Genomic DNA, 20,894 nt, shown 5'->3' on the forward strand with positions numbered 1-20,894 from the left:
AAAAAGGTGTTAAGGTTCGCTGGCTGTCAAAAGTCCGGGACAATGGTGTTTCGCGTCACACAACTGCATTGGAGGGTTACGGTACGATGCATTTAATTATAATGTAAAATAACCCTCGAATGCGATTGGGTGAGTCGGTATTAACATTAGTATAGTGCCATGATCGATATAAAAGGATCGTAATAGGTGCGTAGTACTCTTACGGCGCATTCCAATAAACTACCGATCGGTAAATTTGCTTACGAGCCGTAGAATTTTGACACATTTTGTATGGAGCTTATGTCAAAATTCTACGGCTCGTAAGCAAATTTAACGATCCGTAGTTTATTGGAATGCGCCGTTAATCGGATTACTGTGTTATGACCAGAGAACTAGTATTTTTATGGCATTTTATTATGAGGGTGAAAAAACATCCAATGACTTCTCCCACCTTGGGCGAGGCGAGAGGGAGTGTCAGACTCTTACTGACTAAAAACCACACCGTTCCTACTTCTGCTTTTCGAGCCGGAGCCCCGGTAAACCCGCTAGGTAGTCCGCAGCTCATTTTTATGGCATAGGCCAACAAACGAGTAATCCACATCCTTTAACATTAACACCTTTTAAGCCTTAAGGGATTACTGATTTGGAAAATTACATTAATGTGGTTACCATCACCAGACTTCGTTCTGCAGTACATGGCTAATCTGACTACCCCATTTACTTCATGGGGGATAGGTAATATACGTGAGGTTATGAATGTAAAGAAAACAATAACGCTAATTAGGTGCCTAAAATAATTTTACGACGCGCCTACGTACTGAGGTCATCTAAACTAATTTAGAACTTGACATCGCGTGACCGCCGCCAGTGAAATGAAAATGTAGGTTATTATAAATACTAAATTAATTACGTCCAATTGTACTACTTAAAGCTTGTAGGTAATTATTTTCTAACCTAACTAGGGAAATCTAAATTATTAGGTAAATGACTAGCTTTTTGGCCGCCCCCGCAGTTTCGTTCGCGGTACTTAAACCTTCATGAATCAAACACTTTTAATTTCCTCAAAATTTACTCTTTTAACTAATTAAAACTGTATAAAAATCTGCTGAGCTGTTTTTGAGTTTAATGCGCACTATATCGCTAATGGATTTTGTTTCATACTAACATGTAACACACATTTATCAGCCTATAGTTGGCCACTGCTGACTACTTCTCACATGGAGAAGTTTTGAGCATTAATCACCACGCTTGGTCAATGCGGGTCGGCGATTTCGATTTTAATTAGAAATTATAAGCCCAGGTTTCCTTACGATGTTTTCCTTCGCCGTTAGTCAGTGGTGACTAAATAATCTTAGAACGTATGTATAAATCTGAAAAAGTTTCATGCATGAGAAGCAGACGTCTCAAACCTACCACCACAACATTATGTATGAATATATGACAAATGTATAAATATAAAATAATTAAAAACTTATAGGCAACATATCCTTTGACTGGTTGAATATTTCATCTTTTTCTATAGAGTGCTCGCATTTCTATGGGTTTAATACCAACTTATCTTTTAGAAGAAATGGTCTATTCAAATATGGCCCCATAAAACTTCTATGAACCATTGATTCTATTTAATAGCTCAAAGCTTTTACGGCAAACGCGTTTATCTTCAAGTTCAATTGCGATATCTTATATTTTATAGCTAAAGTTTATTTGAAAACTTGTGAAATATCTGAACTATTCCTCACACATTTGGTTGGGAACCAGTGAATTAGAAAAATCATCTCTAACTTGAGTGAAATAGAGTTATTAGTTTTAAACAAAGTGCCACGTAGCGTGTTCCTCCGCACGAAACTCAAAAACTACTGAACCCTTTATGCGGTTTTGATCAGTGGTACAGCCATTAGCTGAAAACGGGAAAGTACTTGTTAGTTCTCTGATGTTATAGGTGTCCTATGATGGCACTGATTCCTTACCATCATAATTTTAAAACACCATTCATCTGATGAGTTGATGAGATCCGTCTACTCATTCGCCCCTATAAGTATAAAATCGGTATAAAGTCTTAAAATAACAAAAATATCTTCACAAATTAGCTGAGCCATATTCTTATTTGCTTTATATTTATTAAAGCTTCTCCAAACATTTATTCTTCCGTGATTTCCGGCACAATGACTCATCCGACGAACGGAAGAGCGTTGATGTTAATCTTTTGTTGCGATAGCCTATTTCGAACTGACTAATTATTATTTTATACAGACTTTACATATGTGAAATGATTTTATCTCTTTAACCCTCTTTAGTTGTTACACGCGGCTTCACCTGCGGGGGCATAAAACAGTAGCTAATTCCTAAAGCTTAAGCCCAAAACATCTTTCTCTCTGGACTTGAACATCGCACCATATAAGCCATCCCTTGTGAAATAAATAAAAGTAAAACATACAAACACACTTTATAATTGCGTGGTTGGATATTGTTATACATACCTGCGCACTACCTAGGGGGTTTACCGGGGATCCGGCTCGAAAAGCAGAAATAGGAGCGAGGTAGTTTTAAGTCAATAAGAGTCTGAGATTCCCTCTCGCCGCGCCCAAGGCGGGAGAAGTCATTGGATGCCTCCTCCAATAAAAACATATGAAAAACGTCTGTAGAGAAGCTGTGGTTAACACAGGTTATCTATATATTAATAAGCGATGCAAAAACTTTCGGAACCTTTTTACGAAAATTGCGCGGACGTAGGAGTATAAAATTTGGTACACTTATAGTTTATGTGTAGGAGAAGTGAAAAATGCTAATATTTTTCAAAAATAATGCTTATAAAGTACATTAAATCAATAAATAAAACATTACAATTACACACACTACCATGCATAGTATCGTATTTGACAAAACGTCAAAGTTGATAGTCATTGCGATGATATTCTCACGTCTCATATGAAAAGAGGTTTCTCATTGAAGGAGGTTTGGTTATTCATGATCCGCCGGAATATATTAATTTGAATTTCACAAAACTAATAGCAATTCGTTAAATAAAAATTATCCTTGAACGTATGGAAAGTGGTATTGTAAATTAAATCGTATATGGTCGAATTTCGACCACTAGGCGACCACTAGTAATTTTTAAATAGTCTTTTAAAGACTAGTCTCCTATTACTTACACGTTTAAATGTTTTCGTATCCATAACATAAACAACCATTTAACTAAAATCGGCCATATTTATTTTGATTTACAACATGAATATGAAACGCAGCGGAACAGTTGTCATTAATTTTGCGTATTCGAGGAACTAGCTGCCACTCTATGGACGAATATAGAATAGTGTGGAGGGTCGTGCGAGGTGTTACAAGAATATTACGATACTGTTTACTTATAGTAGTCTTAGGACTAGCTTAAAGCTTTAAATGTGGCTTCATATGTTTTGGTTTTGAAGTTCTGGTAACGTATTTTACGGGATGGTAAAGTAGAATGCATTTGCTTACACCACTCCTTTTTCCGTGTGGATGGTAAGAATCGATTAGAGGAAGGTGCTAGACATCTGATAGAAAACGGGCAGAAGCGCTCCTATTAGATAAACTTAATAAAACAGTTCTCTAATTCTATACGCGCCCCAAAGAGCCATCACGCCACCACAGATGGGGCCCAGCAGGGCTGATTGATGCCCGAACCCGCAGCTATGGATTACCTAGCGGGTTACCGGGACTCCTGTTCGAAGAGCAAGAGTAGGAACAACGGAACAATGGATGACATTGCCTCTCGCCTTACCTTAAGCGAAAAAAGTCATCAGATAATTTCTACCTCCTGAAAAAATGGTCATATAAAAGGCATAACTTCATAACTAACTATGTAGAGGAGACTCATAGTTAGCCTAGAATTGGACCCTAGAGTGTCGTCTACCATTGGTGATGTGATTATGGAAGTCCTTTTTATATGTATTTTATATAACTATAATGAGTAATAGTATGTCGTATATATCTTTCTGCAATTGATCACTTAGCTTTTGCAATAAAAGGCAAGTGATTTGTCTTTGACTTTAATAGTTTATTGCGGTTTGTTGCGATTTTATTGCCCTTCGCGTGCAATCAGTGTGTGGCCGATAAAATGAAACATAAATATTGCCAGACAAGAAATTAAATGTGATATAGAGGTCCGTTTTACTTGATGCAATTTTTTTTTTAATTACAGAGGTTAATAAATAAAGCTATTTTTTTAATTGTTTAAAAATACCGTCTAGTCTAGTCCAATATACAGCTCGATATTCAGCAGCTACATGATGTTTAAAAAATAATTGCGAAAATGTTAAGTTTCTTTAAATCATAATCCTAATTGCATTATAACTATAAAACAAAGTTGTGAGTAGGAAAAATATAGACCACCTTCTTATATGTTACACCTACTAAACCTTCTTTTGTAAACACTTATGATTAGAAGTGGTAATAGCACTTGCGCATAACAGTTGATTGCACATAAAAGGTGACTTAGTACACAACTATTTCTGTCTTTGTGTACGCATACACGTAGAACTATACATAACCAGTTTATCATGAACTCGACTTTGTACGCGCTTTCCACATATTCGACGGTCAGTTTATACTGGTTTGTATAGCTTTATGTGCGGCTGTGTATGTTTACCCGGTTATGGCATGAGGTTCGATACAGTTTTCCGTAAACTCAATTGCAATTTGATTAATGTTTGCCTTTTGCGTCAATGCAATGGGACGCATATAATGAATCGGGTAAATAACATATTTATAAGTTCTTGGAATTAAGTATGTACGTAAGTACATATATTTTAATTCGTTGTTCCTTTTTTGTTATATTCATATAAATACCTTATTAGTAATTAGCTACACTCACGCGGTTTCACCCGTTTTATCCACTGCTACTTCCACGATAAATTCACTATCCAACTTAAACAGAATTATTCAAATCGCGCCAGTAGTTCCGGAGATTAGCGCGTTCAAACAAACTCTAAAATATACAGATAACCACAATAAGTATTGTTCTAGTTAAACTACGTATCGTTATTTGTTTTTATTTCAAATCATTATTCGTGTATTCGAATTTCAAAGTGTCCGTTTACAAAAAAGCTCTTCTACGTAAATGCTCTCAAAAAAAATATTTGATAAAAAAATGGGATAGTGTTACTTATGATGCCAATAATAGAATACAAAATTGCATACTACAATAGATTTTTTGCATAATATATCAGTATTAAAAAACTCTTTAAAGTCTTTTTAACTTTAGTATAGGGGTAGTTTGAACAGATGTTTTGGAACTGCGGGCCTAACAATGTAGATAAAAAAGTATTCTTATATCGAGCCTATAGTGTCAAGCAGTTTTAAACCTCAACTAAACTCATATACATAAATAAACATGGTAAATCTCCCGTCTCAAGTTCTAATGATAGTCTTAAACCTATTTTGCATAGGAATTTGATTTACTTATTAATCGATTCTAGACTACATAATTCATTTTATCTTTAACATTGTAATTCAATTCGTTCAACTAATGAAACTTAAGTGTTGAGTGTATGTCTGTGTCTGCATTTCTACTAAGTTACTGTACCATTTCGATAATTTTATGTAAATAACTAGCGACCCGCCTTAGCTTCGCATGGGTGCAATGGTGATATATTATGCATGTATTATACATATAAATATGCTTGAACCACTCTATCTTTTAAAAAAAAACCGCATCATAATCCGTTGCGTAGTTTTAAAGATTTAAGTATACAAAGGGAAATAGGGACAGAAAAAGTGACTTTGTTTTATACTATGTAGTGATTGCCAATTCCTTCAATTCGTCTTTTAGAGAATTTTACCTAGTTGTATAACTTTTATGTTTTAATATTTTTTATCTTAGTTATAATAACTATAATTTGTCCATAGAAAATCGATTAACAATGGCATGATATGGTTTTCACCAAGAAAAAGTTTTCATACAACATTTCAATGCAAAATCGACTTTACTGTGTATAAAATAAAGACGATATTGTAACCAGGTTGTTATCAGGTACGTGCAGGTTGAACAAATGTGCAAGGATCGGCAAATTAGATTATGAAGCCAAAGGACTATCGAATATGACTCATATTTGCATAGTCTGGAACACAAGGTTTTCCATTTTGGACCTTATACGGTTAACTTTAAGTTGCAAATCCAATGAAAGGTTAACGCACTGTAAATGGACACTTCTACCAAAGTTGTTGGCTTGTCTAGTAATGTATTTTAAAGTTTAATAATATGCAGTAAAGTTAATCCCTTTGTTTAGATATTGTATGTATTTTATATTTTAATTAAAGGTCCACCCACCTTGAATATTAATTGTTTTATTTAAATTAGTATTATCTACTATTTATTTTGTGCTTAGCAAAACGGAGTTTTTGTGAAATATGCGCAATCAAGACGCTTCAATAGCATTATTATAGCTTTTAAGCCTATTAATGCTGTTACACACAAGATTCTAGTGCAGGTACTAGAGATTGAAAGAAAATAAAACTTAAAAGAAAAATGGTAACTGGCTTCAACTTTCTTTACCACCACAATTTTTAAGTCAGGTAATATCCCTAAACCTTCTAACTCTGAGAAATATTATATTGAAAACCGCATCAAACTCGGTTCAGCAGCAGTACGCGAGATAATCACGCACAAACATACATACATACATTGCTTTTTTTAAGCCGGATAAAATGTTGAAAAGAAGGAAGTAACTTAAGCCATACTAAGACATTCTAAGTACCTACGTATTTCATAAGAAATTAATCTCCATCTTGACAAGTTTACTTTGAGCATTTATCTCCTTAAATCATTCAAGAACGGAAGATAAGAACTGATTTATGCTGAACAGGATGTGAAACACCCTGTTTGTACTGCGCGAAGCTTTGTAGATAGTCGCGGCGAAATTTAAAAAAATAAAGCTGTAGGTACAGCGTGTTTGAAATGTGTTTTTGTGATTTGAATGTCAATATTTTCTATTTTTACCGACTTCCAAAAAAGAGGTGGTACTATGTTTGGATGTTTGTTTCTTTTTTATTTGTTCACCGATTACTTCGCCAATTGGGTTTTCATAATTTTTTTTTTTTGTTTGTTTAAAAGGTTATACTTCCGAGAGGGTCCCATTTTCACCAGGTCAGGATCTGATGATGGAATCCTAGGGAACCAAGGGGAACTTTCAAAAATTGTAGAGGCGAATGCTGTTCAAAGTATGGATCAGATCAGGGAAAGATATAAATTGTATACGGGAAAAACCGCATCAAAACGTATTTCTAGTAATAAACTAATATATTATTATGTACATATATTTCAACAATTACAATTATGGTATTGCAACATTATTGCAAGAATTACTGTCATTGTTCCATTAACTTCCCGAGTCCCTATTTTAGATAACGTTGTTTGTGACATACATGTACAGTATATTGCATTATACACTGTATATAATAACTTTTCTATATATAAAATATGAAGTATACAAAATTAAATGTATGTTTAATATTCAATTACTCAGAAACGGCTGAAAGAATTTGCTGAAATTGACCACCAATATAGATTGCTATAGCATGCACGTAGGGTTTTGTTCCCGTTAAAATTTGCGGTATAATAATAGTTAATTACGTTAACATTCATTGTGCCGATAGTCGTATCTGCCAATGGCCTCATAGCCAAAAGCCTCGACCAACACCTGAGTAGGCTAACGTTAGATGGTTGGGTCAAGGGCCTGATGCAGAAAGCAGTACTTCTGGACACGGCGCGTATTGTCCGGAAATTCCTCTCTCTTGAGCCCTGACCGCCGGTAGCTTGAATTTCTCCCGTTACTGGTGGGCTACTGCATTTTATATTTTTAAATGTTTTTTTTTTTATATTTAAACATGTATTAAACAAGTATGGTAAATACATAAATGACATTAATATTACATTACTTATTATGTCGCACCTATTATTATTTAGTAGGTATGGGTAAAATGTTTCCCCAAGTGGTTTAAAAGGAAAGCGATAATATAATTTTAGTATGAATATTAAATACCTTCCAATATTGTGGTGATGTGTTAATGTTTGAATAACTGGAACATGATAATTTAATAAAGGAAAATTTCATTTACGTATTTGTATTGTTACTCAGAATTGTTACCTTTTTGGCATTATTTGGTCACAGACCTTTTTTGTCATGATATTTTATAGAACTGGTACATATGAATGTCATTGTTACCAGGGGGGGTAAACAGGAACATAGGTACTGATACTACGTTAGACTTGAACCTACGGGAGCACTGCTGAAAATGATGAGCATTTTTCCAAAACCTCAATGGACCGTTTTTTAAGATTTAGACTGTTATAGATATAGAATATATAGAAAGCAAAAAAGACCGCAATATTTAACAGTTTTACCGAGGATTAAGTAAACCCATGATCTCCTACTTTACAGTCGCTCTTGCAACAACTCGACTAGAATTTTTAATCACACCATAACAGTCTCAATATCATGGCTCTCATGGTCCAATTTACAACAAATGCTCTTAAATATTCAAAATAATTTTAGCCTAGCCTAGGAAGTAATGTTCGCACTTCAAAGTGTTTTGTGAATGGCTAAAAATAGTCCGAGTTAACCAGGCCAGCCCAAAACTGGTGGGAGCACGATGCGTGTGGTATTCGCACTATTTAGCTATTTGCCCATTTAGGACATTGACGGCGAGCTCTTAATTACCTAAATGCGGCTAAAATGTCCTTTCAAATGTTTAGCCGTGTTAAATGGTGTAGGTACTGAGAATTCTTGATGTTTCTTAGTTTTGACTGGTAAGGATATTAGGAAATGTAACTTAATAAATTGCTTGGTAGAAAATGATGGTTACAATCCTCAGTCATGAAGATTTGGCCTGATTTAGATGTGATTTTCCCCTGTCAAAATGAAATAAAAACTAGTTTTTATAGCTGTGTAATGATAAAATAATGATGTACATAAGAATCTTACAGTCGTACTTCCAGGCCTTAGCAATTGTTTTCGGAACAAAATCGTTACTAAGGAATAGTTTAAATAATCATTAACCTTTCGTCTGCGGGTATATGAGACAACAATAGAATACACATTGTGTCTCGCACTGATCAGTGCTTCAGCATACATACTAGGGTTAAATGTCTTTGAGTACGGTAGTTAGTAACTTCCTACCTAGAGAACAAAGGCCTGAGTATATATATGTATGTATATATAAAGGGTTTTTCAACAAGAACTTTGTTTTTAATTAGGGCAACACCAAGAACGTGGCAGTTTTTGACATTAAATTTTTGGCGGTATTCGTAGTAGGTGCTTTGGCAATTGCTACAATGAATTCAATTTCGCTCAAAAATTGCATTAAAATAATTCAAATTCACTATGAAAATTGTCGTTCTTTTAAAGTTACATTTCGTAAAATTCGTGATATTTTCGGGCAACATAATCGTCTGAGATCGCGAATTTTGCAGAAGGATTTGGCTTTGAAGCCTTACAAGATTCAACTGGTGCAGGAATTGAAGCTGACCGACCATTCAAATCGCCATAGATTTGCTCAGAACAACTTGCTGTTTTTTCTCAAAAAAACATTTTTTCAGACGAAGCACATTTTCATTTGTCAGGGTATGTCAATAAGCAAAATTGCCGCATTTGGCCATTATTGAGAAGCCTTTGCATGCTCAACGTGTCACTGTGTGGTGTGCTATGTGGTCTGGAGGTGTGATTGTTAGGAAAGTGATTAAAATTTTTGATGAAAGAATTAACATCATTCAGCGTGGTCCTGGTGGACATTTGCCAGATATTATTTTTCATTCATAATTGCCAAACATTTCTCTTTTTAATACAATAAAAATTTTATGCATGTTCCACCAAATTCTTTATTTTATTTTGTTTTAAAAAACAAAGTTCTTGTTGAAATACCCTGTATGTATGAATTTATTATCACTTATAATGTACTGTCCTCTCGATATTATTTGTACAGACACCAACGTCTGGCCCATCTGTATCATAAATAGGATTTCAAGGCTCAATTGTTTTAAAGTTACCATACAACTTAAGCGCAGACCACACTGCCAGCTAGCGGGCGGGCGGGCAAAGCGAACGAAGGAAACTGTACAAACTATGCGAAATATTGGCGAGCTAAAGTATTGGGTTCACACCGAAAACTACGGCCAAACGAGGGACGGGCGGAGCGGGCTAAGCGGGCGAAGCGAAAACTACACTGCTATTCGAAACACGAGCGTCGACTAGTCTACTCGAAACGGGGAGGACGCCAACGAGGTGAACGAGTAGCTTCGCTGGAATCGTAGGATATTTCGTTAGCTTAGCTCGTTAGGTTAGTCGGTAGCTTGCGGTGTGAACCGAAGTATGTAAAGAGGTAAAACGATATTATCCCGCCTAGCGCTAGCTGGCTGTGTGGCCTGCGCTTTATCAAGCGTTATTTATCCGTGTCTTGTTGCTCACTCCTAAATAATTTAATTAATGCGAGAACCAGTCGATTTTGTTTTATTTGGACTGCGTAACGTCCGCTCCAATTGTTGTGTTGATGAATGGAAGTGGACTCGTAAATTGTTCTGCAAGTGCATTGAATAATTTGGTTATGATATCATTTAGTGGTTGTAGGAATGCAGTTTCATTCAATGAGGGAATTTGATCATTTTTATACCGACTTCAAATAAATGGCTGTGACATACGGATGGACGGACATGACGAATCTATAAGGGATCCGTTTTATGCCAATTGGCTACTCTAAAAAAAAACCTCAAATAAGGTTGTCAGTTTCACCTGTATATGTATATGAATGTTTGTGCGCGATTATCTCGCGTTTGGTTGAATCGATTTTGATGCGGTTTTTAACGTAGTATTTTTCAGACATAGAAGGTTTTAGGGATATTACCTGACTTAAAAACTTGGCATGGCTTCACGGTTCACGTGAAATACTCACAATTAGTTCAACCGGATTGAAATTCAATACTGATCCATGATTCCAACTTCTTTAATTTTAATCAGGTTAAATCCATTGAAAACATTCCCTGTGGTTAAATTTCGGATGCTCCGAAAACAGTTTTTATCTGTTAAATGTAAAATGAATTTAATCAAATTCCATAAAACCTGTGAAACTGAGAATCTACTTAACAAACCACGAAAAAAAAGCTAGAATAATAAAATAACTCTAAAAACAGTTAGGTACCTACTTGAAAATTGTACAAAAACGTTAAACACAGTATAAAATATAAGCAAACAAAGCACAAAGAAGTGCTCAAGAGCACCACTGACACCATTTTAGTGGATAACAATGCGTCTTTGTAGTCACCAGCAGGTCATGCTATACTAATCTGTAAATTTTTTGTCATTGGATTTTCGACTGTATACGAATACAATAAGGAAGATAATCTATTGAAGCAACTGGACAGAAAGGTGCAGGTTGACGTGCAAGCGTCTGTACAATGGCAGGGCGAGGTGCGTGTGAGACGATTTGGTTATCGTTTAGGCAGTTTGCGAATATGTACGTAGTTTATATTGTTAGGGAAGACCATATGGCTAACATTTGGCTTATTTTCTCTTGTTTTAGAATTTTGAAAATTATAAGTCATCATATTTCTTTGCGTTTATAATAGTGACGAGAAGATCCCTACTATATTTTTTTAAAGTTGTTTATGTATGTGTCACTTATTCGCGTGCTAATTCCATCAACCACATGAATCAAGACCCAAAAATATATCGTCCGATCTTTCCAGCCACATGAGATGAAAAAAAAAAACGTGTCTGTTCTATAGTGATACATCATTATCGAAAGTGAGAGTAGAGTACAATAAAAAACGCCCCGAAAACGGTATCATTAGTAGAACATATCAAAAAAGCCAGACAGACAAAAAAACAAAAGCTATTTGCATTATGTGTAAAGTACTCCCAAAAAAATGACAAAGACAGGAGCAATTAATTTTACTAATTACACATTTTTTTGCGAATAAATTAGCATTGTCAACACGTGTTCATTCATCCGCGGCTGGCGATATAATAACGCCGGTCGTTGGACTCGCTACAATTTTGTCTTGTCACATGATTGGTCAATGCGGCGTGCGTTCGCGCATCATTGTACTGGTACGCTTGATGAGGAAACCTGTCGCGTTCTTTTAATAGAACGCCTATTGGTTCTGATGAGGCGTTTGACTGAATTATCGTCCTGTATATTTATCTTTATCACTTTTAGTACCTGAAAATGTTTTACCGGTCGCCTTGCTTCACTGACGGACAATTCAATTTGACGTTTCAAAAGTGCCTAATTTAGGATTAATTCAAATAAATGCTTTGACTTTGACTTTGACCGGCTATCTTTTTTGATAGTTACCGATGTTAATTCAAAATCTCTGAATCGATATGAACTCTTGACAGAAATTCAATAGCACTGATGTCAAGTATCGACATCAATCAATCTTAATCCGATTAGAATCGGATTAGATCGGTAATTAATTTCGGTCGTTAAAATCGTAATGATTTTAGTGTAAATTCTAAACGTAGAGTTTCTTGTCCGATTTTTGTAGATTTATTTATGAATCGTTTGTAATCACTAATCACGTTGTGTTTTGTTTTACTTATTTATGAATCAATACTCTGGAATTTGCACGTACATTCGGTTTTCTAGCAAATAAACAGAATTTGCAATTTTGGATTTCAAAACATCAGCTCTATTTCAATAAATTTTCATGACGTCTCTTTATTTATTGTATTCTAGTAAACAAATAATTTCGTATTCGTCAGTATTGAAGAAAACTGATACAAATAATTGTAAATATTTACTCAAATTGCAGCTTATTTATCATAGTTTATACCTACTTGGATGCATAGCATACACAGATTGTTTTCATACTTGCGGAAATCGTAACAGGTTACCGGGGCTCCGGCTCAAAGCAGTAGGAACGGGGTGGTTTTTAGTCTGTAAGAGTCTGACACTCCCTCTCACCTCGCCCAAGGCGGGAGAAGGCATTAGATGATTTTTCCTCCTCAAAAAAAAGATACTTAACATTCAAGCTGACTCACCTTTTTAGGGCGTTTGCCTTTTTTCTCTGATTTCTCGGTAAATGTAAAAGAGAAAGAATGCAATGTATTCAACAGTTCCTGGATTTTGAGTTGAGCAACATATTCACAAAAAGATTTACGATTTATTAAGAACTTCCATAAATAAATGCAAAGTCCATCCAAATAAAACATTACGACCACTCAAATGAAGATATTTTGGACAAGATAAATCATATATTTACTGCCTAACATCATAAATTAGACATAAAAACTGCATATCAAAGTATAAATCATTCCTTCACGGTTTTAAAACAATGAAGTATCCCTAACGGCACAATGGCGGCATGCAAATTAAAATTCTTCTAGTGAATCATTTTATTGGCAAAGTGAATGTGTTTCCTGTGCATTTTTATTCCTATCTTTAATCTTAGAACCTGGGTGTGCAGGAAGTATGAATAATTAAATGGTTAATTCAATATGATGTCTGTCTGACTGCCTTGGTGGTGGACTCGCTAATTCCTACCGCTAATAACTAGTGCCAATTATGAAGAATGTGTGTGTCATTAGGGTTTTTAATCCGGAATTGTTATTCTTCAATGTGAGAATTATAATGATCTAGTCTAGTCAAGGAATTGAGCTCAGTTTTTGATATAAGATTTTTCTGTATAGACTCCTATTTTTTTAAGCGTAACTTAACCTTATGTTCTTCTGTGGCGTGGTTGTTGCTCCCCAGAAGTTCCTTAGTAATATCATTAAAACTCGAGACGGGATATTTACCATGTTTATTAATGTCTATGAGTTTCCTATATTTCGGCACTGTTGCAATCGTCATGATCACGGATGAACAGTTCATCCGTCTCAAGTTCTAACGATGGTGTCAGTGACATGTCTGTTTAAAAACTTATATTCCTAAGTAATGTTATCTAAACACAAGAAAAATAATCTGAATATGTATTTATGATTGTATTCTCTTTGTTCCAGAACCGCCTGCATTAGACTTCAATAAGCACAGACTAGTTCAACCTATTGTACACCATGCCAGAACGAGAAGAGAAATCTCTACAACTAGAGACACGGTAAGAAGAGAGTTAAGGATATAACACGCACTGCTCCAACCCAGCAATTAAATTGTCATTTCAATTTGAACTTTAAATCGTATGTCGTATGATATATTTCATTGTGTCAATGTGGCCAGCGCACGGTCCTCTTGAGTTGTAGTTGAGGCGCCCGTGCGCTTCCAGCGTGCGGATCGCACGTTGAAAGCGCGCTGGCTCCGTGCTTACTACTCGCTGACTGCTTCTGTATACCTCATCAAAATCCGTTCTGTAGTTTCATTCACATTTATAATATTAGTGTGATTTTATACCAATTAATTTTTAAATACGTTTTATTATACTCCGTACTTATTATTTAACAGGATGAACAGTATAACTGTAAACATAACCAGTCTTTCATAACTTCCTATACACAGTTCCATGCATATCTATGTCAGATAAAACCTCAATGTTAAACGCGTTACCTTAAGTGGAAGGCTGTCACATCACACTTGCTTCCTTCGCTTGTAAAATGGCGTAAAAAAAGATTATAGAACTGTGTAATCAACAAAGTTGAGGACGTGCAACATTTGCTGATGTGCTAGGAACAATAATGAAAGGGAATCATTAATTAGAAAATACAAGTTGAATAAATTAGACATTGGGCTGGTTCAAAACATTTTAGCTTATCCTACAACGGAGATCGCAAAAGGTTTGTGTGGTCTGGTAAGGGTGACCTAACCGTTCTGCGATCTAGACTTAGTTAATGAGTCCCTTTCATTTACATAGCGTATAATTATTATATATGATTAGCTGAGTGTAAATTAGATAATAAGGTACGATGGGGTTGATGTATCCATTTGGACTAAAACCCCCTAAAATAATAAAGGAAAAAAAAGAACTGTGTAATACCATTCGGAACGGAAGCTCTCTGCCAGCGACCTCTGTACAACGGCAAAATGGCCATTTCCTAACGGTCTCTTAAATTACTCGGTTGTGGCCGATTATTTTGTGGTGACTAATCTCTTCGTGATTGTTTGATGGTTTGCGGAGAAACTGTGTAAAGGAAATGATCCGCGGAATTGTATGGTTGTTAAAATAAGCCCTGTTGTTTCTGGGCTTTGGGTTTTTTTATTGAGGTTGTGGTGAATTAGGTTGCGTGCTTGCACGATAGGTACTTATTTGACGTTTAGAGGTTTCAAATCTTAAACGTACAAGTATTACTCATTTGCGCTTAATTCGTTCCCGAAAACACTTTACTTATTGATTGAAATTATGATTTTATGTTTGTGAGCCAATATACTAGTTTCCGAATGACTTTAAAATAGTAAGAACTACTAGGGAATATTTAGGTCTTGATAATACCTAGCGGGTTTACCGGGGCTCCGGCTCGAAAGGCAACAGTGAACTGGGTAGTTCTTAGTTAGTAAGAGTTTGACACTCCCTCTCGCCTCGCCCAAGGCGGGAGAAGTCATTGAATGATTTCCCCCCTTAAAAAATGTCTTAGAAGACTTACTGTATTCATCATTGGCTAGCTATCAAGAGGTCCTCAAGGTCTGTTATGAAACTTACAGTTTTTGGAAAATTAATACTGCATAGATAAATAATTCTTAACTTACGTCTTTCTTAATTGTCTTCCAGAGCGGTGCACATCATTCAGAGGTGACAGTAACGGTTCCCATAGACGGCCAGGACTACGTGTTGGACCTGAGATTGAACCTAGATCTAGTCACAGACAACCATGTACTTAGCTACCAGAAGAACGGCAAGACTGTTCTACATAAACCTAAGAAAGAGGTAAGCAGAATTGTAAACTTGTTTGTTTCTACACCAATATAAAAACTTTAAGGACATCTTTTAGGGGTTCTGGGTTTGGAAAAATTTCCCAATAATTCATTATCATAACACGGATTCTGAATTTCTCCTCAAACTAGATATAAAATTATTATTATGTAAAATTATTTCGATTACAGTTTAAAAAATGCTCCGATTTGTAATAAAGTTTATGATATCACTTTTAAAATATAAATTTTCTATGGCTTCGCAATAGTCGTTCACCTGTGAAGTTGCATCATTAATTTACGATCGCGCTTCAATGGTTAGGTATATTAATTTGATGGTGTTACAAATTATTTAATTTATTATCACTTTAAAACTATGCTACTTTATTACCCTAGTTTCCGTCTTCCGGATTCCAGAACTATCAGCTCATATTAAAGCCATTTATATCAAAACAGGACAATATTAGGGGTATCTTTATAATAACTATCGCGAGATATACATACTAAATTAACTTTTTAGTTAATTTCACGGTTTACTCACGTAACTTAATGGAGGAAAGGTCTACTAGTTTCGAATCACAGAAGGACTCTTCATCATGAGCAGCGTGCGAAGAATGAAGAGGGGGTGTGATAAAAAAGTTAACTGCTGGCTGTTGTCGGTCTTTTTGGGAATTGGAAATGGGGAATCTCCAATTACCTCATTGTAATTTAGCATATAAGTTACTGGCTGATACCGGTCTTTTTGGGGAATTGGAAATGGGGGAGTCTTCAATTACCTCACTCTTAATTTATTAGCCTATAAGTTATCTACATTTTTTATGTTTCCAGGATATAGACTTATGTCAGTACTCCGGCACTGTGAGAGGCAAGCCTGGCTCCTGGGTGGCGGTGTCCACGTGTCATGGCGTCCGCGGCATCGTGTTCGATGGAGAACGGATGAGATATATCGAACCGGCTGAAGGTATGAACCTGGTGCTTATGGAGATTAACAATTTCTTTTACAGTCGTATGTCGCATGGTGTATAAAGAACTTTTGATCACCTTGTTTGTAGTGTGTTGTCAACTGGCAAGAGCGACTGCAGAGCTAAGGTCGTTTGGATTCAATGTCAAGATATGCATTACCGAGCTTTTTCAATTTTGGGCAATTCTTAGTAGTAAAGTTGAGTATGGAATTGTGTCACGTTTATCGACGGCCAATGAACACAGTATTAGGCCCTTTAAAAAGCCCCCGTCTACAAACACATAACATTACTAGTCTCTTCTATTCTTCGAGGAATAAAAGACTTTTTTGAGGGGGGGGGGGGAGAATCATCCAATGACTTCTCATGCATATGGTAAGGCGAGAGGGAGTTTCAGACTTTTACTGACTAAAAACCCCGTTCCATTCCTAGTCTTATTCTTTAAGCCGGAACCCCGATAGTCCGCAGCTCCTGGTCGGATAAGAATAAAAAGCTCATCATTATATTTACCACCATTTCTTACAAGACATTTTCTCTCGCCAGGACCGAGCATACAATCAAATCACTACATCTACGATCATGGGGACTTGAACACCGACTTCCATTGCGGCTACGTCGGCGGCGTCACAAAGAACGCGAGCTACGACCCACACCTCTTCAAGAAGTATACTAGTGAACAGGATCGCCAGAGGAGCAGGATTAGTCGGGTAAGTAAAACTTGAGAGAACTTTGTGTTCTGTATGTTTATTTTACTTATACGTTCGAAAGATATTATTATTAGCTCTGATGGTTGAGTTGAGCAAAATATTATTAAGACTAATTGAGTAAGTTGTTGTAGTGGTTTGCACCCTTTTCATTGGTGTACTGTCAGGAACTGCTTAATCCTTCGGGGAGCAATAACAGTAACTACTTAAATCGTTTGAAAAAATACTTTTAAGTGACTACCTTTTGACACTTTCTTTCCCGCATTCCCCTTCTGATGAGATAAAAGTCGCCTATGTGTTATCCCAGACCTGTTTTGACGTGATTGAGTAACAAATACACACACAAACATACAAACTTTCGCATTTATAATTTTAATAACTAAAGTAATTAAAACATTGACAGGTAATTTTGGTCTACAATGAACAGTACTTCTTTGGAGGACTTTAGTATTGCCATAATGTGTGCACAAGTCCTTTTGATCCTCCTAATACCAATTAACAGACATCTTTCATTAGTCTTTGGACCCTTTGTCGCTAATTTGACGGTCAATTGGACCTCTTAATGAGGTAATTAGATGAATGTTGCAAGGTACCACAGACAGGATGACCCGTGAGAAGGTCAAACTCTTAAAAGTATGATAATAGCTTTTATTGTGATGTGGATAGGGTTTATTATTGAATGTTCTGTGGTTCTAGCGTCGACTAAGATGAAGATCTTGGTTTAAATGCACCATGTTAGTCATCATATGGTTTAATATATCTTTTCTTTAAGGCGAAATAAGTATGATTTTCACATGAATCCAATCCATATTAGGGCCTGAAACAAATTGCTGCTACTACCAAAATTATAGCAGTTAGGTTAGAATCGAAAGTCTCTAAGTTCTCGATTAAATACTACTATAATTTCCTAGGGAATTTACCATTCTTTTCTTCATAGTACGTACGTATCTACAAAGAACAACACAACCAAAAATGTATCATCCAATTTGATGTAGCCGTTTCCGAGTTATGCGCATACATTATGTCAGCTCATTGCTTTTTATACTTAGATGAATGGCATAGCAGTTTTTTTTTTGTTTTTAACTTTAAGTTTTTAGTTTTTGACATTATATATAAATAAATCTTTGCTTTCAAAGATTTATTTTATATATGTTTTTATGATTTTGCATGATGTGGCCTCCTATAATTGAGGAAGCACATACATTTCAATTTATTATCTTGTTATTCGTGTTTCCATGTGTATTCTATCTTGAAGACACTTATTAAGTGAATAAATAAATAAATAGAAGAAAACAATCTACAACCATAACCTTTTTCAATTCCAGTACAAAAGGTACGCGTCAGACGACACGCAAGTCCGAGGGCCGTACAACGCGAACAAACTGTCTCGGTACGTGGAACTGGTCCTGGTGGCAGACAACAGGGAGTACAAGGCCAACGGGGAGAACATACAGACCGTGTACCGCCAGATGAAGGATGTCGCCAACATTATTAACTCGGTAAGTTGATGTTTGTTGGTTTAAATACAACGCGAACAAACTGTCTCGGTACGTGGAACTGGTCCTGGTGGCAGACAACAGGGAGTACAAGGCCAACGGGGAGAACATACAGACGGTGTACCGCCAGATGAAGGATGTCGCCAACATTATTAACTCGGTAAGTTGATGTTTGTTGTTTTAAATAACTTTAAAAAAAAAACGTTGCCCCATACTAGGATTTTCTCCTGTGTCGTGCTCAAAGAGTTGCTCCGTGCGGGAATCGAACCCGCTACACGTTGCACGGCAGCCAGTTGCCCAGCCACCGCGCCAACCGTGCGAAAATAACTCACACAATAGCACTTTAACACAAACGCTATGGGAGTCTCAGGTGGTAGATGTTAGTGTAAGACTTGTCTTCAATAGTTTTCTATTCGCAGTCCTAGCCTTTATCTGGAGCTGCGGACAACGTAAAAGTTTACCAAGGCTCCGGCTCAAAACAGTTGAAGGAATGGGATGGTTTTTAGTCAGTAAGAGTCTGACATTCCCTCTCGCCTCGCCCAAGGCGGAAGAAGTTACTGGATGATTTTCCCCCCTCAAAATAAAAAAAGCCTTTAAGAAAGGAAATTGTCCTAAAACTGTGGTCCAAGGGGTGGGTAACGGCATCCTTCAAATAGGTGACACAACAGCTATTTTTAAGCCGTGAGCCAAACCTGGGAATTGGGGCAAATACAATAGGCATTCCTCTTATGAGAGAATGCTGCTCATGAATATGAGCCTCTAGTATGGCTTGAAAGTAGTCGAGTTGCTCGTCAAACAGTTACGTGAGTAAGCCGATAACAAATCATTAATTTAGTATATTTCACGAAAGTTATAATGTAACTAAAATACATATAATAATTTATCTTTCCAGGTATACACACCGTTGAACGTGTTCATAGCGCTAGTAGGAGTAGTGGTATGGACAGAGGGAGACCAGATAGATCTAGAAGAGAACGGCGACAGAACTCTGAACAACTTCCTCACGTACCGCAAGTCGGTGCTTGTCAGAGACATACCTAACGACAACGCTCAGTTATTGACGTAAGTTTTATATAATGTGTAGGTTTTTTTTGTATAACACTAGTATTTTCTCCTGTGTCGTGGGTGCGTTTACAAACATACAAGTTCACATACACATGCCTCCCAGACTCGAAACAACAATTTGTGGATCACACAAAGAGTTGCTCCGTGTGGCAATCGAACCCGCTACTCATTGCGCGGTAGAGTTCATAGGATGATCTCTTTAAAAAAACCTATATTTTACTATAAAAATGACTATAATATGCGCGAAAAGAAAATACATTACACATCGTATAATATTGTATTATACAGTAATGTCATTTTTATGCTGTGGAATGACTATCAGTCACTCACTCACCAATTCACACAAAACACCACAGTTTCTTACACCAAAACTAATAACACAACCTATTTCAGCCGCCAAAAATTCAAAGACGGTGTAGTGGGGAAGGCTTTGAAAGGACCGATATGTACCTACGAATTCTCTGGAGGAGTGTCGACGAATCATTCAGAGGTTATCGGTCTGGTGGCCACCACCATAGCTCATGAGATGGGTCATAACTTCGGCATGGAGCATGACACCGATGAGCTATGCACGTGCCCTGATGCAAAGTGCATTATGAGCCCTTCCAGTACCTCTGTGACACCCATACATTGGTCGTCTTGTAGTTTGAGCTCTATAGCTCTGGCTTTTGAACGGGGCATGGATTATTGTTTGAGGTGAGTTGTTTTAATCATATATTTTTTAAGTTTATTATGATATATTTGTGTCCAATAGGGGAGGACATTTATGTACCTTTTTTTCACTTCCATACAGATAAGAATCTTATAAACTAAGTTGAAGTAACTTTTAGATTAGGAAGGGAAAGTGGAATCTTATTCTCTCTGTATGACTCTGTTGTCCATTCGTTTAT

The 20,894-nt window shown here is 36.3% G+C and overlaps 1 protein-coding gene across 3 annotated transcripts in view; it reads left to right on the plus strand.

The window, feature by feature from the left end:
* The window catches only part of LOC118270259 (disintegrin and metalloproteinase domain-containing protein 12), an 82,289-nt gene that overhangs the window by 41,356 nt on the left and 20,039 nt on the right, over window positions 1-20,894 (plus strand). For 2 of the 3 annotated variants that reach the window (XR_007705880.1, XM_050698128.1), the window contains exons 2-8: window positions 13,947-14,041; window positions 15,641-15,796; window positions 16,609-16,741; window positions 17,283-17,446; window positions 18,769-18,942; window positions 19,832-20,001; window positions 20,398-20,700. Coding sequence is in view for 2 of the 3 variants with exons in the window: in XM_050698128.1 (XP_050554085.1) it covers window positions 13,947-14,041; window positions 15,641-15,796; window positions 16,609-16,741; window positions 17,283-17,446; window positions 18,769-18,942; window positions 19,832-20,001; window positions 20,398-20,700 (1,195 nt within the window). In the remaining variant the exon portion in view is untranslated. The other variant, XM_050698129.1, reaches the window with a different exon arrangement.

This window comes from Spodoptera frugiperda, chromosome 13, assembly GCF_023101765.2.
Source record: "Spodoptera frugiperda isolate SF20-4 chromosome 13, AGI-APGP_CSIRO_Sfru_2.0, whole genome shotgun sequence".
NCBI lineage: Eukaryota > Metazoa > Arthropoda > Insecta > Lepidoptera > Noctuidae > Spodoptera > Spodoptera frugiperda.